We start from the raw sequence: 22,973 nt of genomic DNA, 5'->3' as shown, positions 1-22,973 counted from the left end.
GTCCGGCACTCACTAGTGAGATGACCCCAGTACCTCAGTTCAAAATGCAGAAATCACCGGTCTTCTGTGTCCTTCGCGCTGGGAGTTGGAGACTAAGAAATACTTTAATAGGTGAAGCCAATATTAATAATCAAAACAGCAGAATTACAGACCTATACACAGAAGTCCATCTCTAGTGACAGTTTTAATCACAAACACTAAAATCGACCAAGCTGTTTGTCACAAAAGTTTGCTTTAACATATAATCAGCATTTGAAGCGAGAGCCACATTTCCTCAACAATTGCCAGCACCTTGTGTCATACTTATAAATAATGGGCTACTCCTATTGAGCACCATCTGCTTAATAGAGAAAAATGTTCATCTTAATTAGGAAACTCTTCTTATTATTTAATATTTATTGAACACCCACAATGTGCTTGGCAGCAAAAGCACCAGAAACACGATATTTGCCCACCAAGAATCCACCTGCTAAGGAAATATGATGAACCAGTTATATAGTCATTTCTGTTTTTTAACACATTTTATGTATCTCTTTCCAGATGACAGAACTGCCAATGGTTCACTTTTGGAAGGGTCTTCTCGCCTAATTAAGGTGGGATGGCGAGCTGTCAGATGAATAATGAGTGAAGTAAAGATAAAGAGAAAATAAAGAGCAAATTAATTACAATCACTATGAAGCAAAAGTGAAATTTGCTCAATGGAATAAAATTTAATGTACTCCTAAATAAAACCAACTGTGTTTGCTATGAACTCACAGGTTAAGACTAGAAGACATATCAGAAATATAGAACATGTCATGAAAAAGTCACCTTGGAACAGCAACCATTCTTTGTTTTGCATTTACCTTCAGAGCTTCTGTGCCTCCACAATGATACAGCTGATGTAGTGTAGGACACTCATCTCATTACAAGGATATTAGCACCTTTGTTAGTAAAGATTTAATGGTCAAAAATCTACTATCAACACTATCAACTAGAAAAGTTAAGATAGATTGACAATCTTTCCCAGAAGCTCCCAACTATATCCCCTTCTCTCTCTACTACCCTCCAATCAACAAAAGTTCAAGATAATTTCACAAGTTTAATATTAAAACTGTGTAGAGAAGTATTTTAGGAGAGAACAAACAACCTATTCACATCAGAAGAATGTTACTACACGCCTGTAATAGTGCCTTTGCATGAGTTATCTAGTAATAACTTTAGTTGTCCTTTTAGTGAAGATTATAAAGAAAAAGAAAATATGTTTTTGCTCCAATTGTTGAATATATCAGATAAAACTATTTTCCAGGTTCTAAATTTTAACCAGTTCTCTGCTCTGCATGGTTTCCATGTTTCTGTAAAGGGTTGCCCATCCATTTGGCCAGTAGAGCTTAATAAATGTTTCTGTTCTTTTTCAATGCTTTTCATTAAATCATATGCTTCCTTCATACCACCTTCTTCATAAAAAAGCATACAATAAATGAAAAAGAATGCTTGACTTTGGTCATAATATTCCTTTCTTTTGTCCTCAGGTTTCACTGTTTCTCATAAATCAGCAATGCCAATACCAGGGCTAGAAACTCCAGGGAAATGGCCCTAGTTATCCATTTCTAACCCGGTAAGTCAGAGAATTGAATGTTATTTGTGATCTTCAATTTATAGATATACTTCCTAGATAAATACTTTACCCAGATAACATAGGCAAAGAAGAAATTACATATTACTGGAGGTAATTCTGTGATGATGGCAGTTGTCAAACGGTGTTAATCTGAACTACATGGCAGAAGGAAAATGACTAGCTCATACATTGTCAGGGTAATAAATACCTAATGAGCAAAATTGTAAAGCAAATAGTAGGTTGAACATACACCCAAATGTTGATTCTTGACTCAAAAGTCAGAGACCAGAATGATTTGTCTCTCTGTCTAGAATGATGGAGCATCACTCCCTTATAAGCTAATGAGCAGCACCATCTGGTATAATTACAGAGGAGCAAGATCTTAAGAAAGTGAAGAATAAAATGACAGAGCTGCAGTAGGACTTTCACAGGAGGTTAAAAAACTCTTCACCATGAAAAATATCATAACAAAAATAATTCTAGATGTTTGTGCAACAACATGCCAATAGAATAAAGATTATAGGACCAAATGTTCAAAATAATTGAATGTGACTTGATATCTTAGAATTCTCTACCATGGTAGTTCTTAAAGTGTGATCCCAGGATCAGCAGTAACAGTACCTGGAATTCCATTAGAAATGCAAGCTCTTGGGCCTCAATCCCAAAACACCAACTCAGAAAGTCCAGGAATGAGCCCAGCAATCTGTGTTTTAATCAGCGTCCTGTGTAATTCTGATGCAAACTCATGTTTGAGAACTGCTGTTCTACTAATCCAAATAAGAATGAGAGATTTTTGCTGTTTCTCCCGGACACCAAAGAAATCAGAAATCAATTCTGTTTAAACAACTGGTCCACGTGCTGAAGAATAAAAATCAGTCAGACCAGTTCCTTGAGTGAAATGATGATCTCTTGGATAAGACAGCTCCAATACTAGCACCTTTTTATAAAACAACAGCAGAAAAAACAGCCTTAAATTTATAACTTAATTGTACTGTTTCTGAGTGGATGTATTTTTTTCTTTAAGCGATTAAAGACCTCCATGATAACTTTTTGCAAGTTTGCCTGAATCCTTTATTTAATTGTTTTTCTACCTCTAGGTCATTTATTTAGCAAATTATTGAGTGTCTACTACACAACATATATTCTTCTAGGTGCTTGAGCTATATTAGTGAACGAAACAATGATCCTTGACCTTAGAGAACTTATATCCCAGTAGGAGAAATACACAGAAAACACTAAAAATTAAAATAAGTAAGTATATTATATAGAATGTTAGAAGGTAATGCTGTGAGAGAAAAAAATAAAATAGAACAAGGCAAGGAAAATTGGGAATGCTGGGTATGTGAGGTAAGGATTTCAATTTTGAATGCTATCACGGTAGACTCATCAGAAATGATTGGAAGTCTCTGTAAACATGTGTTTTTGTTCTAAGGAAAATGGAGGACTATTGCAGGATTTTGAGCAGGAGAGTGACATGATCTGAATATGTCAGAAATGCTTTCATTAATTTTCCTCTTAGTCTATATACAAATTTATTCTTCATTTATGCAGTTGGTTGAAAGACATCACTACCAATTTTTTCTTTTCTTTATGTTCATCATCAAGGCATAAAGTAAGGCAATTTATTTTCTTTGTTACCAAAGAAGAAAATATTTTCTGGAGGGCAATTTAAAGATAAAGTTTGGTAGAGAAGCTCAGGTTGTTTTATGAGAGTTTTCAGTTCTCCTTTACTTGGGTATTTTGTTTTCTGACTTCTGAGGTGGTGCTTATATTTGCCTCCTGAAGCCCAAGAGTATAACTTTGACTTTGGGTACTAGGGTTTGCTTTCTCACCAGGCAAGTGACAGCTGACAGCATTGGGAGTGAAGCCTTGGAATTTGCTTCACAACTGAAGTGAAACTAAAATGGAAACCTGTGTTTGAAGAATGGCTCTGCCAGTTACTTATTAAAAACCCAGTGCCCAACCACAAAAACCCTAGAGAAGGTAATAGATTTGCCAGCCTTTGGGTGAAATAAAGCAAGAGGTGGTCTCTCTAAATAGAACTGTAGAAACTTTTCTATCAAAATTAAATCCTAGAACTTGCCTCTTTGGCATTGCTGTGACCCTTCTACGCTGAAAAAAAGTGTTTTGAAATTCACTAGTATTTCAACAAATGGCAAAGGGACTTTTAAGTTTAAAAAAGATATTAAGTGTTATTTCTTTTATTCATCCATTTATTTATTCATTCACCCATTAAATGTTTACTGAATACCTATTAAAGTCAAGCATTATGTCAAGGTGCTTGGAGAAACAAGGCTGGTGTTCCCTCAAATAATTTATGGACCACTTGAAGAGATTAAACATAAATAGCAGTAATGCATGGTAGAAAGTGATTATTTCTATAAAAAGGAAGTCCATAACCCTACGGTTTTCGGGGGAAGTATGAATTCTGTAGGGATATTACAAAAGGCTTCATGAAAAGGTAACATTTGACTTGTTCATAAAGTATAGCCTGCATGTGTGTGCATGGTGATGGGGGAAAGTGCAATATAGGTAGAGGGAACTAGCTCTGCCAAAACATAGAGGTAGGACTAGATAAGTAGTCATGTATGTGCGAGGTAAAGAAGACCTAAACGAGCACTGGTAGTGATAATAATAGAACAAAGAAAAGGAGTTATTGCTGAGTTCAATTCAAGGACACTTGAAACGTCTGTGGGCCCTTTAACCGAAAGACAGAGAGTGAAAATAATTCATTGTTTTGGTACTGTATTTTATGGCAAACCACCACTATGCTAGATCTAAGAATAAAATGGAGATGGGCGTAGTCCCTGTCCTTAGGAAGTGTGTTGTTCAATGAAAGAAATGAACAAACATAACTCAGATACAAAAGTCTCTAGCTGAATTCTTAAGGACTTCTCTGAGCCGCATTATTAATTTGCTCAGGAATAGGGCAGGATCACAAAGTCAGGATCCAACTACAAGCAAATTACCAAGCTATCTGGGAAACAGATATTCTTGACTTACCTATTTATTTGGTTCAAGAAACAATGAATGTCTTTTACTTTGTTAATAGCACAACTCAAAGTGCCATCTGCAGATGAACAGGATTGGCCAGGCCTGGAAACTTGTTAGAAATGAAAATTCTCAGGCCCTGCCTCAAATCATGTGGGTCAGCAGGTGGCTTGATGTACATTAAAGTTTGAAAAGCACTGTACTGATCTAGAGGACCTACTCTTCACTAAGAAAAGGAGCTAAGGGGTTTTTCTCTGTCCGCTCAGAGCACCCCTCCCTCTGTCTCTGTACGGGGAGCTTTTTCCTTCTTTCTTGCCTATTAAACTTTCTGCTCCTTGAAACTAAAAAAAAAAAACAAGAAAAAAGAAAAAAAAACAAGAACAAAAGAAGACAAGAAAAAGAGCTAAGTAGAGGAGTCCACGTAGGTCAGTAATACCATATCTAATAAGAAGTCTGTTTACAGAGAAGCAAAAATTCAATTCAGCAAACATCTGTAGAGCTCTTATAACATCCCAGACACAGTGAAAGGTATTTTGAAATATTTGCCCAAGCAATTAAAAATCTAGTACTACAGATGGGCATAGTATAGCATGAAAATTCTCAAAACAACCAACTCTGTCTTAGGAAGAGTCAAGCATCCAAGAATAGAGAAAAAATAGAGATTGCTGCTAGCTCTTATGTTTTAAAGACAAGAAGGTAATTATCCTTAATTGTCTTAATTTTGAACTAAACTTGGAGAAGGAGGCATAGTTCAAAAACATATCTAAGGAGAGGAGAAATAGTTGTAAGAGGGAAGTAAGTCAACTGCAGAGATAGATCCCATGATACATAAATAAATACACCCTTTAAAGCCCGTATAAAATTTAAAAGTCTGGGTATATTTTAATGAAGCTTCTCATTCAAGGCCTACTTTTGCCTTTGAGTTTCATGCCCTTTTATGGGTTTAAAAGCCACTACATCGAGAGAACTGTTGAGCATACGTGTCTATTGGGATTTATTTTTCTATACAGTATAATTTGTCTGAGCATCTGGCCTTCTGTCAAGTCATCCTCTGACCCAGAGAACTTTATTTCAATCAGTAGACTGCTTGCAAGTCTTGAGTTCCACAACCACGGATGTTCTGCACAGCTTTTTGCTTTAAAATACGATCACTGAACTTGAGATGTTGCTCCTGTTTTAATCCTAAATTGTCTTGTCAAATATATCAGAGTTTCATCCAGTGTATTTGTATATGTGTGTGAGTGTGCACACATGGGTGTTTTTAAACACATGAAAGGTTTGTACTGATATCTTTATAAATTACAAATGCCCCTCCCTACTTCCCATTATTAAAATAGATCGTTCCTTTTTTTTAAATTTTTAATTTCCAGCACACGTGTATTACAGAGGAGGCCTAATGTAGGTCACTGAATGCCATCATAAATAATGGTAAAAAGGAAATTCCCTTGTTTCATAATGCTTGTTAGCATGAACACACAACCCTGGCTGCAGTATTATGCTTTCTGACTAAGGAGTCCTACGGATCTGCCCATGATTGCTGCATGAACTTTTTGTTCCTGCCAAATTCACCAGCTGGGGTGGGGACATTAGTTAATTTTAACAGAGGTTTGTCAGCGTTGCTCCCAAAAAAGTGCTGAGATACTTATATTTGCAAAAACCATCTTCAAAATGAAAAAAAAAAAAAAAGAAAATACTGTTTTTAATACTGTCTTTCAAATAAGATTGTTATACTTTGCCTATTTTCTCTTGGTCAAAGTTTTCCTGGGGTTAGCAGGTATGTATTCTGAGTTAGGAATAACCAGACATCTTTGTGGAATCTAGGTATGGCATTTCTTTGGGCAAACTGTGCACATTTCTGTACCCCATGGCTGACTCTAAGATAAAGCTAGCATAGTTGTTTTATTTTGGTTTTGGTTTTTGCCCTCCACCTTCCTGCTACACTGTGTGTGTTAAGACAGCTTCCTTGTGTGTTGACAGAGGGACCTACAAGAGGATTTCCAAATTTTCAGGGAAGAAAACTTGAAACACCTTTCCACTCTAGATATTACTAAAGGTTTGCAAACCTGAGGGATGAGAGCCAAATTCATCTCTATACTTGACCACACAATGACACAAGAAACTTTCAAAATGGCCAAACTGAAATAGCAAAACCTGGGCTGCCCTTAAAACCCTTGCTAGTTTATAAAACTGTCACCCCCAAATGATAGCGAGGAATGACACATCGCTGATTTCTTTTTCTCTCCTTAAGATTGAGTGGGAATGGATGGAGCAGGCTGGCAAAGATGAGCCAGGTAGAGATCTTGATACTGTATTTACAAATCAGTGTCCCATTTTGTGTTTTCAGGAATTGATTTTGTGCATTCTGTTTCCTAAACAGTCTTTAAAAATGACTCCCTTTCTTTTCATCCTCTTCACCTGAGGCAGGAACATCTTGAAACACTGATTCTATTTGCTGTTAGCTTTCATTAATTTCATCCATCCCTGAAGGTGGAGCCACATTGGCACCAGCTAATTAAGACCTATTTAGGGCAGCTCAGAGTCCTTTATCAGCCCAGAATTAGCTTTGTTCTTTTAATGGGGACTATCGCTTTCTCAATTATTACTTAATTAAATAATGTGCCTATATTTGCAAGCATATTTCTAAAGTGAAATCCAAGCTGCCATTGCCCACCTACCCACAGGAAAGCAAAATAGCTCACATTGGCTCTCAACTGCTTCTCTAGAAAGTTAACATTCCTTTTGCTTATGTGTGTGCCAGGAACATGATCACATTCTTCAATGTTAAGTGTGGCACAATGTGCCGCTGTCAGCCCTACAGCATTTCTATAATATTTCAGTCTTAAGATGTATTAATGCAAATGTGTAAATGTCAGCAGGCTAGTATTATTTATGCATACCAATCATTCAAGGGGAAGAGGTACTTTGGTCCAGATTGTTTTGAATATAAAACCATTAATTTCAAAGATTTCTGGAAGAAATGAAAGTTCTGTAGAATTCACAATACTTGTTTTCCAGAAGTATATTTGGTAAGTGATAATCTAAAAGTGACCACTAACTAATGAACCTAGAATTAAAAAAGAAAAAGAAAAAAAAACTGGCTCCCAGAAGATATAGACAGAAAGGGAAAGCAGCTTTCTCTTTCTGCTCTCTTAGCCTTTCCCACAAGGTCACCCTCTCTAATTGACAAGCCAAATAATTTTAGACAGTAACTAAAAAAAAAGCAAATTAAATTCTATTTGCTTCAAAAAAGGTATTCCAATATGCCTGTGAGTTGGCCTAAACTTATTCTAAGACATTTGAATGATATACATATTTCTTCTACTGCTTCATGTTTCCTCAACGAGGAATTCCTTAAGACAAAAAATACAATACTGGCTGGGTGTGGTGGCTCACGCCTGTAATCCCAACACTTTGGAAGCCCTAGGCAGGTGGATCACGAGGTCAGGAGTTTGAGACTAGCCTGGCCAATATGGTGAAATCTCATCTCTACTAAAAATACAAAAATTAGCCAGGCATGGTGGTGCGTGCCTGTAGTCCCAGGTGCTCACGAGGTTGAGGCAGAGGAATCGCTTGAACCTGGGAGGCAGAGGTTGCAGTGAGCAGAGACCATGCCACTGCACTCCAGCCTGGGTGACAGAGTGAGACTCCATCTCAAAAAAAAAAAAAAAAAAAACCACAACACTTGGAAAAGTGAAAACATGTCCACCTTAAATGGAAAGGCTATATATTTCTTTAAAGTATTTTTAGAATTTTGAGAAGCAAGCTAAGAAGCAAAGTTTTCTTTGAGGAACTCCATGTAATCATTTTCCTATCATGAATCACTTTAACTACAAGTGACATACTTTTTTTAATTCTATAAATTATATATAATAATGATGACATTGTCTCTATGTTAAAAACTTGATAATGAAAATAAGTACTTGCTAAAAAGTTCTAATAAGTACAGGCAAATCAAACAAAATAGCTTTATAATTAAAGTAAAATTAAATGGACACCCCTTATTCTCTATTTCCTCATGCCTGCAGTAATGTATACCACTGAATTCACTCCTATTTACTTAGGAAAAAAATGTTAAAAACTTTTTTGGAGACTATAACCAACATATACTTTGTGAGCACAGATCCACATAAATGTTTGCCATTCAAATGTTTTCTTTGATGCAAAATATCCTTAAAGTGTTTACAATAATTATATTGCTTGTTGTGCTGTTATTCTTATTCTAAGATTTGTGTGTGTGTATATGTGTGTGTGTGTTGTGGAATAAAGCAGATGAATAAATACATTGAAATCTCTGAGACCTGTGATTGTCAGCATGGTAAAAAGAAGGAACAGATGTAAGATAGAGGATGTAAACTTAAAACCTGTTAACCCTGGATTTGAATTGAAAGTTTCGGTTTGAACTCATAATGATTTTATCTTTAAACAATATACACAGTATATATTGTTTATATGCTAGCTCTGTCCACTGTAAAGCCCAAGAAACAAAGACCAATCCAGTAGCAATGAGCAGCCATGGTGCTAATATTACGCTCTCTGAACTACTAAAAGAAACTGACGTTCTTTGGAGAAATGTCTGAATGCAGGTCTGCCTCGGAATATGTACAACAAAAGCCTGAAACATCCCATAATACCAGGAAACAAATAAGCTATCAAAGGCTACTAAGGGCATGTCAAAAGGAACCAAAGCCAATTTGAAGAGGTTTTCATAGGTCAAAATAGGACAATGTGAGCATAAGGGTATAATTTTAATAAATTAAAATACTTCAAGTATGTTTAAGTCTGTAAGTTAATATGTAAATATCAATACTGGTCACCTATAGCGAATGCAAGGAAACTAGTACATTAAAACTGGTAAATAAAGAGGAGAACAGTCTTGGTTTCTATCTCATGGTAACTAAATGAATCAGAGGGTAAATTACCCTTAATAAACTATATGAGCTAATAAATAAAAAGGATATGATGAAATAGCACCATTGTGCAATCTTAATAAATTATTTAATCTAGCAAATAATCATTAATGGTATCTAACTTAAAAAAGAGAAAATCAGAGAGCATTTCTCCTGAGAGAAGAACTACCTAATGGTTTTGGCAAAAACAAAAACAAAAACAAAAAAAACCTGAATCCAACCAAGCCTCAATACATAAATATCAGTGTAGAAGAAAAAGAAAGAACATGGGAATGTGATTAAGAAATCTAGATTGTGGAAAACTCTATACAACTAATGCCTAGGTTTCTTCAACAACAGATAGAGAGGCAGACAGAAGAGAGAATGAGAGACAGGGAAGTAGCTATATAGGTTAGGAGAAATATAAGACACATATCAATTAATTGCTATGTATAAACCTTATGCTAATCCTAATGAAAACAAATTATGAAAAATATATCAATGAGACAATTGGGAAATTTGAAAACTAAATATATAATGATATTAAGGCAGAATTGTTGATTTTTATGTAGAGGAATGGTATTGTATTAATTTTAAGATTCTTTATCTTTTAGAGATATACACCAAAATATTTATAAATAAAATTATATGATATCTGAGATTTGTTTCAACATAATCTTTGGTGAGAGAGAAAGTGTGTAGGGGTATAGATGAAACCATACTGGTCATGGTTATACAGAGGCTCATTATACCACTAGTGTCTACTTTATAAGTTTGACATTTTCCTTCATGAAAAGTTGAATAATATATTCTAGTTTGAAATTTGACAATGAATATTAGATTGTCATGGGAAATTCTTAGACAAGAAAAGTCTTTAACATAGATGTTATTAGGATATAGACTGGGAACAGCAGTTTCTGAGGTCATTTTGGTCAACATTTTGTTACCAGCCAGGCTCTACTTAAATCACCCATTCTGTCCATTTCTAAAACACTAGCATAGTTGTCTTCTCTTGTCTGGTTGGAGTACTCAGTGAAGTAACCAGACAGAAATAGACTCAGTGAGAAAGATAAGAATGCACCATAAACTGAAACCATATTTCGGTTTCTTCAACTCTCATTTGGGTAACTCTACCAATCGAATGATACCCTGCAAATTAACTTTATCAACTGAGTAAAATTACCAGTAATTTTCCTACTATACAGCTTTCTTCATTATGGCCAGTAAGAAAATGATCTCCCAAAGCTATTCTCTCCCAGTTCTTTTACAATTTACACATGTTGATGGTGTTGTCTCCTTGAAAGCTCATGGCAAAAGTCAATGTGAAATAAACACATAAAAATATGAACCAACAGCAAGCAAAGCTCTTCTCTGATACCCGCCTCCCTACCCCCCCACCCCGCCTCGGCAAATGACTCTAGGGCTTATAGTTATGTCTGGATGATACCTCAAGGGCTAACTCTAATGAAAAGTCAAATACATCTCATTAATTGCAATGCTCTGGGCTGATGAGAGACAAGAAATTTCCAAAGCCCTTTGTGAACAGGCTTCATATTTATATAGAATAGTGTGAAATATGACCATATTTCTTTGAAGTGCCATACCTATTCCTTTCATCTCTACTGCCTGTCATTTTGGACAGTTTATGCTACATTGATTCAAATCTCACCTTTGGGATTCTTCTTACTAAGTCATATAGTCAGAGGAACTAGTATTTCATGGCTATTTCTGTCTTGTATTTCATATGAAGCTGTGTATTTTTGACGCTCAGAAGTACAAAATGTTAAATTCAGATCAACCTACATTACCAAAGGAGAGTTGATCCACCTAAGATTTTTAAATAATCATCAGCATTCAAATTACATCCAGAGATATCAGAAACTGCACCCCCCAAGCACATATCTCAATACAGTTAAAAGCTTAGATTTGATAATATTGTATAGTAAAATACATATACTTTGAATAAATTGGAATGCTAATATTGGAACTATAGCAGATGCTCAATTTAACCATGATATTGCACAAATAAGCAAAATTCACAGATAATTTAAAACTTTAGCTATTGGTTTCAATATCTTCCTTTAGCAGTTCTTTATTAGTGCTAGATATAAGAATCAAGATTGATTTGTAATTCCTGTTTTCTCTATTTTATAGTTATCTTTCTAAAAAGGAAGAAAAAATGGCACACAATCCAATTACAGGAGAGATGAGGGAGCTGGAAGTGGAGCAAACAGAGGAAATAAGATAAGGAAGGGGAGGGGAAAGAATGAGGCAATCAGGCTTCAAGGGAACAAAGCGGGAAGTGGAGTTTACAGAATGCTACAGAAAAAATATGGATGTAATAAAAAATGCAAATTGGTTTTTGGATAATTGAATGAATGGTATTTATAACTCATTTATTTAAAAGAATTCAACTGCTAATGATTTTAAGTGACATATAATTTCAATATGGTATTCTGCTAAACAAGTTAGACACCAAGTTATGATGTTCAGGATCACAGTGCCTATTTGCATGCAAAAAGCTACACAATCTTATTGGAGATTCAATAGCCTGTTCTGTTTGTGGTCTCAGGTAAAATTTTGGCAAAATTCCCAGAGGAGTTTAGACTAATGCATAATCCTAAAGTTCCTTACCATTACTAGGTTTTGAAACAGAAATGTTTAGGCTTCCTCTTTCAGCTGAAATCCAACTTAATCAATAGGAAATGGAACAAAATAAGAAAAGATCAAAAGATACCTCGGGGAAGTATCCAATATTTCTTGGAGACTCAAATCAATCAGAATGGAAAGAACAGGAGGTAGTACAGGTGGAATAAATGAGACCTCAGGCTCGCTTATCAAGTAATCATAATAGTCAGAACATATAACAATCAGCTTAAAAAATAACTGTTTATTTTATATCCTGCAAAAGGAATCAGCAAAGATATAGCACAAAAGATAATAAAAGACAATAAAGCTGCTTCAGAGAGGACTCACCTGTCTTTTCCAGTTTCCTTCTTAAAAACTCCATCACAGTAACTCATGCGCTTCTCTGTGGTCACATATATTTGGGCATTCGGATAGATATCAACTGTCTTTTTCAACATGTTGTAAACGATGCCATTGCCATCTTTCCTCATATTGCGGAAAGGGCCCCAAATAACATAAATAGTAGTATTTGCTTCCTTGAAAAAATAATCAGGGTTTTTTAGCAAAAGAGGAACACTGGTATGGGACACAACTCGAATCATGGTCATGTGGCCAACATCTTCTTCATACCCCTTGGTGGGGGCATTGTTCATTCTCCAAATGCAGGAGGATCGATCTATCTCATTTCCCACCTTCTGGCCAACCATCTGACCTGAGTTTGACACTATGGCACAAAGGTCACAGTCCAGTTGTAAAGGCTGAAAAATAGAGAAAGAAGGTATGTAAATTAATAAATTCCACTTAGTCAAACAAGTTCCTCTGGGAAAACAAAAGTTCAGATATTGTATAATTACCAAATATGGATGTATCTCTGAAGTGCTTACAAATACCAAACCTACAGTCTCTGCTACAGATTATCAAGTTAACAGCATTCTTCCATTCAAAAAGAAAATGTATACTGTCAAAAAATAATTTTAATTTCTATAATCCCCATGGGCTGATTTAAAATTATAGGCAAAAATAGTTATCTGTTTTCCACTCTAAATGATAAATATTTTTATTCAGAACTGCAATTTCAGCTGAAATAAGAAAATATGAAAAGATTTGATCTTTGTAATAAGGTTGGTGGCTATAAAAGAAATGCAAAAGAAACATATCCAGGGATCAATTATGTATTTTGCTTGTATGCATGAATGGTTATGAGCAATTAATAAAAATATGAAGAGTTCAGCAAGCAATGAGGTTACAAAAGAGATTTTTGGAACCAGTAACTACTTAAGATAAGTCCCAGGCTAGCAGAAATATTAGAGACCCTTTAGAGATTCCCTCAAGTCATCATGTTAATTGACTTGTGTGTTTATTTATCCTAGATGGATAAGGAAAGGCCTCCTTTTAGATGGGAAAGTATATACAAAGGCAGTCTCTAGAGCTAGTCTACGTCCCTTTCTCCCTTTTTATTTAACCACAGAGATAATAGAGACTCATAGAAGTTAAGCATCAGCTTTCAGGACTTGGAGATGATAAAACTGCAGTGTTAGATTCAAATCTAGATCCTCTAACTCTAAGCCCACTGCCCTTTCCATTATTGCTTGCTTTCAGTTGTCCTAAAACAACCAAATAAATTGCTTTTGCTGCTTCTCTCCCACATAGTCACCCTTTCTTTTAAAACAGTAATAAAGAAGCAATGTGCTTTGTTGATATACATCTTTCTCATCTCCCTTCTGTGAGATTCCACATTTTGTATCTGACATTCGATCTTGAATTTTTATTGTGCCTGTTGGTGAGTAGCCTCTCTCAACTGGGTACTGTCCTTGTTTTATGTATTGTGTTGGATTATGTCTGTCCACTAGACAGTAAACTATGTCAGAACAATGTCTATCTTCTTCATTTTAACCTCATTCCCCCATTAGTCCCTGAAATACATTAAAGGCTCAATTGGTTAAGTTAGGAAGTGAAAGCAATTGAATGAAAATAATTACATTGAGAGATAAGCTACTGTATAAAAATCAACCGGTTAGTCATCATACAGCTGTAACATCATTGTTCCTATCCATGGTAGGCACTCACAGCAGTCACAGAGCACCTACCATGTTTCAGGCACAGTTCCAGGGGTTAGAGTTCAGCAGTGAAAACTATAAACAAACATTCCTGTTCTCATAGAGCTTATATTCAAGTTGGGCACAGGAGAAAGGCAATAAATAAACTATCATACCATGTAATATGTTAAATTTGGCTAAGTACTAAATAGAGAAAATTAAAGCAGGAAAGGAGGTTAGGAGGTATGTGTGTGCAAGTGTGTGTGTGTGTGTGTGTGAAAGAGAGAGAGAGAGAGAGTTGGTGGAGTAATCAGAAAAAGACCTTGCTGAGAAAATAATATTTGAGGAAAGACTTGAATGAAGTGAAAGAGTTGGTCATGAGCATATTTAGGAAAAAAGCATTCCTGCAGAGAAAATGCAAAAACCAATGCAAATACCCTGAGGTAGGAAAGGAATAATAGGAAGAGCAATGTAGCCTGGCAGAGTCAGTGGGGAGAGCCAAGTAGGTACTGAGGCCAGACAGATAGCAGGCGAGAAATCACTTAGGGTCTTTCACTTTGTGTGAGATGAAGCGCCGTTGAAGGGCTCTGGACAGAGGAATGACTGAACTGAGTTTTAACAGCTTTGGCAGCTGTGTGGAAAGTTGATAAAAAGGAGGCCAAGGTGGAAGCTGGGGATTAGGCTGCTGCTACAATCCCAGCAAGAGAAGATAGTGATGTGGGACACATTGAGTAGCAAAGGAGATGGAGAGAAGCTGCTTATGTTCTGGAAATATTCTGAAGGTACAGCCTATTGAATTGGCCATAGATGGAAGGCGGGATGTAAGAGAAAGACAGGAGTCATGGACAGTTAGCTCCAGGTTTTCAGCCTAAGCAACTGGAAGGCTGAAATTTCCTTCAACTGAGAAGGAAAGAAGCCTTTAGGAGAGTAGGATCTGGGAGGAAGATCAGGAGCTCATTTTCAGACCACTTAGATTTGAGGTGCCTGAAGACAGACTCTTAAGTCAAATGTTATAACAAGCTACTCAAACTGCTTCAAGAACTTTTTCCCCCTAATTAGTAAAATAATATGGGAAACTCAAAAAAAATGGATAAAATGGTAAAAAAAACTCTCCATATTCTCATCATTCAATAACACTACACCTATTTTTGTCATTTTTTTCCTTTCTACAGATATTATTTTAGACAGGTTGAGAAATGCCCTTTATATAATTTGGCCACTTTAGTTTCTTACTTAATGAGAAACCATTAATCGAAAATCATCAACCTTTCCCATGTCAGCCCTTAGAGATAGTTTTAATGCCTGCTCAAGATTCCATTATATGGATATACCATATGTACCAATTTGTCTACTGCTGGGCATTTAGCTATTATCTGTTTTTTTCTACTATAAAAAAGTGCTTTGATAAACACCCTTGTGCTTCCTCCTGCATTTTGGATGCTAAAGTTATTACATTAACTTAAATTAGTTTCTTTTATTTCATTTTTATTTGTACTCCTATAAAATGTGCTAGACCGACAAAGGCATCTGTTTATTTGAAATGTCAAAGATAAAACTTTTGAAAAAAACTTGACTTGCAGAATGCACAAAGGCCCATTTATGAGTTGTCTTAAAACTCTGCTATTATAAGGACTGTTTATCACCCCTGTCACAGTAAGGTTTCTCAACTAATATGAGTAGCAGGTGGTCCAGGCATCAGATGAGAATAAGTCCATACAAAGTGAGTGAGTGTATTGGAACACTTGGAAAAGAGAGTTTTATAGATTAGTGCCATAGCAAAGACTTCACCAATGACCAAAATGGAGGCACAAGGAGGTGTGCTTTGGGGTCAGGCATTGATTTAAGACCCTTCCTCATCCTCTTAGGAGCCTACATTCTTTTACACAATAGAGAAGAACATAATAGTCTTCTTGCCAGACGATCTGCAGCACAGCCTGACATCCATTACTCTTAGCTGAGTCCTCCAATTCACTTAGAGTCATGCACATCAATGCCTGATTTAAATTGTGTGTGTCATATGGCATACTCCAACTTATCACCAAGATGCATATGGTGCGGGGGGTTACATTCCATTTACTATTCTAAGTTGTTTCATTGTATAATAAAAGCATGGTTGGGGTACAGCCTCCACAATTTAAACAACCAAAAAGAAGAAAAAGAAAAAGCCTTGGATATGTTCGAATCTATAAAATGCAGTAAATTACACTGAATTTCCTATTCATTATAATGAATTAGCCAGTTTTGCTGTAACAAGGCTTAATTTAACTAATAAGAATCAGCATACTGGTTTCACTTGACAATTGTAACCTCTGAAAGTGATCAATTAAGACATCACAATCTGTTTCATGACAACATATTGGGATGCCACAGCTGTGCAGATTATGAGGTCAGCAGCTAACTAACAACTTGAGGGCAAACATTGGGAACAACAGCCTCTTGTTTATGTGACAAATATGTCGTTGGGCAGAATATTATGAATGCAACGCCTTTGAGGGTAGATAGTGATCTATAAAAATTGCCACTTTGTTTTTCTGTTTAACTATTCACTTGACCCTACTGTCACCATGGCCATCATCTTAAGAGACGTTTATACTTCTTGGTCTATACTTCTGGGTAATAGTTTTGCCTAGCCATCTGCCTTCCTGAATAAGGTACCAGGAGACATGGATGAACATGATAATTGCTCTATTTTACCACTTACTTGCAGGAACCATTTTTTAAGTATGACAAGAGTGTCGGGGCCAGATGAAGGAAACATTCCTAATCACAATCAGGAGTTTCAGGTAGCACAAAAAGTTTGCTTGCAAAGCCCAAGGGTCTCATTTATACATCTGAAGGCACCTTCAAACTACAGTATGCCATGATAAAAATAAAGAAATACCTAGGCACAAATGAACAATTTGACCTAAAATCTGCTCTTATCTAGTTATCTGTTTTTTTTTTTTTATTAACTTTATTGCTACGTCTTTTGATCTCAACTTTCTTTGTTAAAGTGTACTGTTATTTCTTGAACTCATTTATATTACTGGATTTGGGGGCTTTGCTTGGAAATTTATTCCATATGTCTTCACTTACTCAGTTCTGCTTCAGTAAGCAGTTATTCTTTCTTTCTAGACTGAGGCCCTGGATTTTCCAAAACCTTTGTTAAGATTTATCTGGTTCCACTTTACTAAGCCACATCTAAATTTTGAATTCTCCCTTTATAGTTGAATTGTATCTATTTTTTGCTTTTTTTCATTAAAAGCAAACTTGTCTTCTTCATCTTGTCTCTTGTGCACTCAAAACATCTTTGAAAATATCTTGTATATTCAAAATACTTTCACTGGGCTTCAGCTGTGTCTATAAACCGAGAGCAACACAAATATTCAGTCAACCCTGTCTGGGTCCCTGTGTCCTTGTTAAAGAAAATCCACACATGTCAAACACTTCCTTTTATTTAAGGTCTAAAATATTGATTTTTCTTTTATGGTAACAGCACTATATTTGTTTTGGCTATTTTCTTCCTCTGCAAAAGTATACTAACTCTATACCAGCACATTTGGTTTCAAAACTATCAGCTTGGGAGGAGTTAAGAATTTGGTGACATCTATTGAACAACCACATAGTTTTTATTTAGCACCTATTCTGTGCAAAGCATTGTGAAGAGTAAAATAATTCTAAAATTCTAATCAGTGTGAACTTAATCTCAGTACACAGCACTAAGCTGTGTGGGGGAGTTTCATGATCAACTAGAGTCAATTTGTATGCTGTTTTAGAAGCCTAAGGGATGGCTTTGTAAAACAAGTCATTTCTCTGCTAAAATGAATCATGACATTTTGCCCCCTTACAGGAAAAAATGACTTCATTATTGGCTGGGGCACAGGTAGAGGGTGAGAGAGAGAGGAAGGGAAGAAACAGTACCAGAGAGAACTACAAGTATAGCGTAGGAGATTTTTTGATATACACATGATTGAATGCCTATTACAGGTCAGTCCTTTTTCTCAGTACTTTATTACATTATTCCACATAATTTTCATGGTAGATTTTTCAAGCTACCTTATTTTATTTTCCATTACTGAGTTGAGAAAGTTGAGATAAACGTGATGTCCAAAGGACATTAGATATCTTTCAGGTTAAAAAGAAGAGCATATGTTATCTTTCAGGAAATGCACTCACAGCAGCATTAGGAAATGTGGAATATCAAAGGAACAATTATTACTGATTTTCACTATTCTTAATATATGTATATGCAAACATATCAAATCTTGTTCACTATTATATTTAAATTATTTTAATTAAATCATAGATTAATGCTTTAAACATGCTTATAATCAATAATTTCATCAAAATTATTTGCATGTGAGCATAAATAAACTTTCCTTTCTGGCAATAGGGCTAGCATGACATAAAAAATTATTGAAAATGTTTTTCTTGATATTTTCCGCTTGAAATATGGCTGAAATTTCAGTCTAAGAGAAACTAATCATGACCAATTTTATTAGTTTCTAAATGGTCCTTCACATCTGCTTACTCAATTTGCTTTTCAAACTGTTTCTTTCACAACAGCAGTGAAAGATTCTCAAGCAACAAATAATTACCATCCATGTCGGGGAAAAAAGACTATGGCAGATGATACTATTTTCTAAAGCGGTCTCCAGGACTACAGGGAATAATACCTCCCCACTGCCCAAAAGCCTCCTTCAGAAATTCACTTTAGAAACTCACACTGGCCATTTGCAAGTCCTTGGAAATCAGCGTTCTTTGAAGACTGTCAAGAGGTCTCTAACTCGTGAATGACTCTTCTCTTCTATGAGGATCCAGGACAATGGCTGACTGGGGTACTATGTTCACATGATGGGTCTTTTTATACCATGCCTGTTTTTATTTTTATTTTATTATAAGCATGAGTATTTGAGAGGCATGCAAATGAATTCTGCTTTTAAAAATACTGAAGAATGTAAGTACAGAGGATTTAATTCCCTGTGAAGGTCCTATGTTCTCTGACACTGTAGAGTGGGGGGAAAGTGTAGATATTCTTAACTCTTTCTAAGAGTCTCTAGCATTTTTATAATTACTCAGCCTTATTTCTTCATTTGTAAACAACATATTTTATTGATATAGATTCCAGAAATCAATTTACCATGATATGCTTAACCAATTCTTTCCTGGTTAAGAGAGAAAGCGAGTGAGAGCGAGAGAAGGGGGTGGGGGAGAGAGAGAGAGGGCCAAAACTGATAGGTTATTAACCCTGACTGGCAAGTTTCACTTCTCGTTGACTCAGAGTCACTTCTCTCTTTAAATTAGTACACATACAGTAAAAGAACCCTTGTGTTCCTCCGTTCTAAATTCACACCCTCCCACACACACACACGCGTGCGCACACACACACACACCTGTTACCTTCACTTAGCTGATGTGATTGCTCACTCCTAGGCTGGTTTCATCCTTACCAACCACCCTGGGAAAACTATCCCTCTCTCTTCTTTGGATATGAACCTGACAAATTGCCCTATCCTTTCTGAATGATATTTTGGGACAACTGCCAAGCACTTTACATTTTAATCAATAAGAAAAATGTAATATTTAACCTTTACTTTCTTCTCTCTGAATAAGCTTATAGACAATAGAATAGATAATTAAAATTTGTGAAATAAAACTTGCAAAACAGTGGTTTCCACAGCAAAAAGGAACAGCCATCTACGAAAGGTCACCTGTCAACTAGTTCTAGTTATTAAATCTCTGCATTTATCACTAAGGTGGCTCTATGGAAAACGAAGGTCAAGACATTAAATTATGAAACAGTCAGGATTAGAAAAGGTCACCCAAAATTCAAGTAAAATTTAACCAAACCTGCTAATTCTAAACCCTCGAAGCAAGTAGAAACAGCCAGATTTGAAACCCAACATTGGACAGCTCTAATCTATCTTTATACTGTAGCCCCATACAGAAAATGAATTTCTATTGGATATCTTGAAGTCTAAAATAAAACTTGTTTATCTCAAGTAAAAACAAGAACTTCAATGAATATTTCTAAATGAAAATCATTTCAACTGAACTAGCATAAATTATTAAAAACATTGTTTTACACTACTCTAACGGTTCCTTTCATTTCAACCATAAGGATGCCATTTTAAAAATTGGAGATGGGACACTCCTGACACCTTAAATACTTTACAGAACAATTAGCAACTCACCACTCACTAATTTACTACTTTAATGTTGAAACAAAAAAGATCTTTGCTTTTCATTATCCAATTTGAATGAATTTGAACAAAGCAGGTTGAACAAAGCTCCAGAGACACACTCTTCAGTTTGCTGTCATTTATTCCTCCGCTCTTCCTGAACGTCTTTAGAGTTTTAGTTTTAGAGTCTTCAACATGTATAATGACGCCATTGGGGAATAGATTTTGTCTTTATTCTCCTTGATGTTCTTTTTGAGGTCTTTTAAGTGAAAGGTACAAAAGAGGCATTAACAATCTGGCATTGTTTTTATTGCTTGACAAAGAAAAAATGTATTTTAATTTTTCCCGTGTTTCAGGAATGATTAAGCAAGCTGTTTTCATCTACACTGAGTCACTTTCAGCAGACCTCTAACTGTGAGCAAAGAATTGTGAAGACTGTTCTAGAGAGAAATCAACACAGTGTAGCCAAGCTCACCTGTAAATGTACTTCCTTGCTCCTCCACAAACCAGCATCTTCCAGTTAATGCAGCTTTCTAAAGCAATGTGTATAAATCACACAGCACACAAAAAGACAGATTTGATAACTGATGGTTTAGCTCTGACTCTCTGTGGATTTGGGATGTGGCATTTACCTTGGTTCCTACCTGGTGACATTAAATCTAAGCATAAAACTTAATATGGGGGTACATAAAAATGTTAATGTCAAGAAATAATCCTACAACAGGCAACATAAAGCTTTGTTTCTCAGTTGCCATATATAATGTGCTCCCTTTATTTGGAAGTTCCTCTAGGGAATGGATCTGCCTAAACATGTAGATGTGCCAGAGGAACACAACTTGTTTTCTCCAGACTGAGAGGCAAAAAACATGTTTTCTCCAACCAAGAAAGAATTTTCTAATATGGATGTGAATTATGGTAATAATTCATATCCCATTATTACTATTAGGCCACAGTAAAACTTGGATAATTTTATGGCCAACTTACCTCTAGATTTTTTTCTCCTTTCAGGAGGATGATCTCCTCAGGACCTGCTGCTAAAATGCCATACAGGAATGTCATGTAAAGAAGGTAAGAAAACTGATTCTTGCTATATGGTATTAGTATAATAGAATGTCACTCAACTAGGAAGATAGTTTTCAACTGACTATACATTACAATGACCAGGAGAACTTTTAAAAATGGCAATGGTTCGAGTCCACCCCTGACCAAATAAGACACACAATTTTTGAAGATGGCACCTGCACATAATATTTTTTTAAAGTTCCACATATGATTCCAATAGATACCTAGGTTTGAGAAACATTCTCCTAGAAAAATTAAAAACAATTAAGAGAGGAAACCATAATGTTTGATCAAAGGGATGAAAACAAAACAATAAATTTGAATTTCTGGTGAAGATGCTGTGGTAGGAAATCCTTCCAGTTATCCTTCAAATACCACCAGATTGGCAAGAAACGCTTACACACGAAGTCAGCCCTAGAAGTCAGACATTTTGAAGAGCAAATGGAGAGGATACTGGGAGTCTGCATGTAGTGCCAAGCATGAGAACTTCTATTTCCTACAGAGTTATTGTTAATTATACAGCATTAGAGGCTTTATCAGTGCTCTGGCTAGAATTTTCTTTGGAGATAAGGAAAATCATACTACCTAATAAATTCTCTTAATTTTCATGTGTGATTCCTGCCAGCATATAAAGCTAGTGGTAAATGAACAGTCATTGCCATTCACTCGATACAGATTTTTTTTTTTCTTTCTGGGCTGGAGGACACTTTAAGGGTTTATAGTTTGAGAGGAGGAGGTTGGTAGAGATGGAGTGATTGAAAATACAGGAGAAGGAGCACTGATGGAGTGAGAATACATGGGAAATAAGACTGAATAATTTAAGCATATAGTTGGATTGATATCGTTTGGAAAGGCAAAAATACATCTTTCTTGGAAACAGGAAGAATGAATCAAGAATGAGAGAAGAAACAGGTTACTTTATAAGAAAGGACTCCAACTAGATTCACTCTAGGTTCTCGTATATTCCCAAAAGGAAGCGAGTGTTAATTGATGAGAGATAGGGTACTTAGACGCACAGTTAACAGACTTAAAAATAGGATGAACTTTTGAGAAAGAGAATAGTTTGAGCAAGAGAGTTAAGAATAAAAATGATTGCAAATGATGTTTCAGCTAGAATTTACAAACTATAGATATGCGATGAACCTACTGTAAAGTATGTATTCTGCCTCAATAATATTCAGGAGCACAGAGGCAAGACTGAAGAAAGTCACTAGTCAGGAGATTATGGCACGCGGTGTACTGAACTGAATGTTGGAAGCTGAGAAATAGTCGTGGGCACTAGCAACCTGGATTCCACACTGAAAGTGGAAGAAAATGGTGGCAAAATGAGCGAAAGGAAAAGATAGGGAAGCATGACTGTCTTAGTGGGGTTATGTACATTCCTTGGAGACAAGGAAAGATATATTTACATTGCATATTCTAAGACTAGGCTTATTTTAGGAATAAGGAAACGAATGTGGCTTGCATAAACTTTGAGTTAAAGGTCTGTGATTGCAACTGGGATAGGCTCCAGGAAAGCTGTACTACAAGATATGGCTTATAGTTTCAAGAGGAAAACCCAAAGTACAGAAGATATTCAACTTCATTATTGTTAAAAAGTACCATCATGAGA

General features: G+C 35.8%; 1 protein-coding gene across 2 annotated transcripts in view; it reads right to left on the bottom strand.

Moving 5' to 3' along the window:
* ST6GALNAC3 (ST6 (alpha-N-acetyl-neuraminyl-2,3-beta-galactosyl-1,3)-N-acetylgalactosaminide alpha-2,6-sialyltransferase 3) overlaps positions 1-22,973 on the bottom strand; it is a 572,885-nt gene that overhangs the window by 215,581 nt on the left and 334,331 nt on the right. For both annotated transcript variants that reach the window (XM_011953150.1, XM_011953151.1), the window contains exon 3: positions 12,451-12,860. In XM_011953150.1, coding sequence (XP_011808540.1) covers positions 12,451-12,860 — 410 coding nt within the window. The remainder of the gene's footprint in view (positions 1-12,450; positions 12,861-22,973) is intronic.

This window comes from Colobus angolensis, unplaced genomic scaffold (genome assembly GCF_000951035.1).
Source record: "Colobus angolensis palliatus isolate OR3802 unplaced genomic scaffold, Cang.pa_1.0 Scaffold359, whole genome shotgun sequence".
Classification (NCBI taxonomy): Eukaryota; Metazoa; Chordata; class Mammalia; order Primates; family Cercopithecidae; genus Colobus; species Colobus angolensis.
Note: the sequence above shows the minus strand (reverse complement) of the source record. Positions and strands in the feature narration are given on the sequence as shown.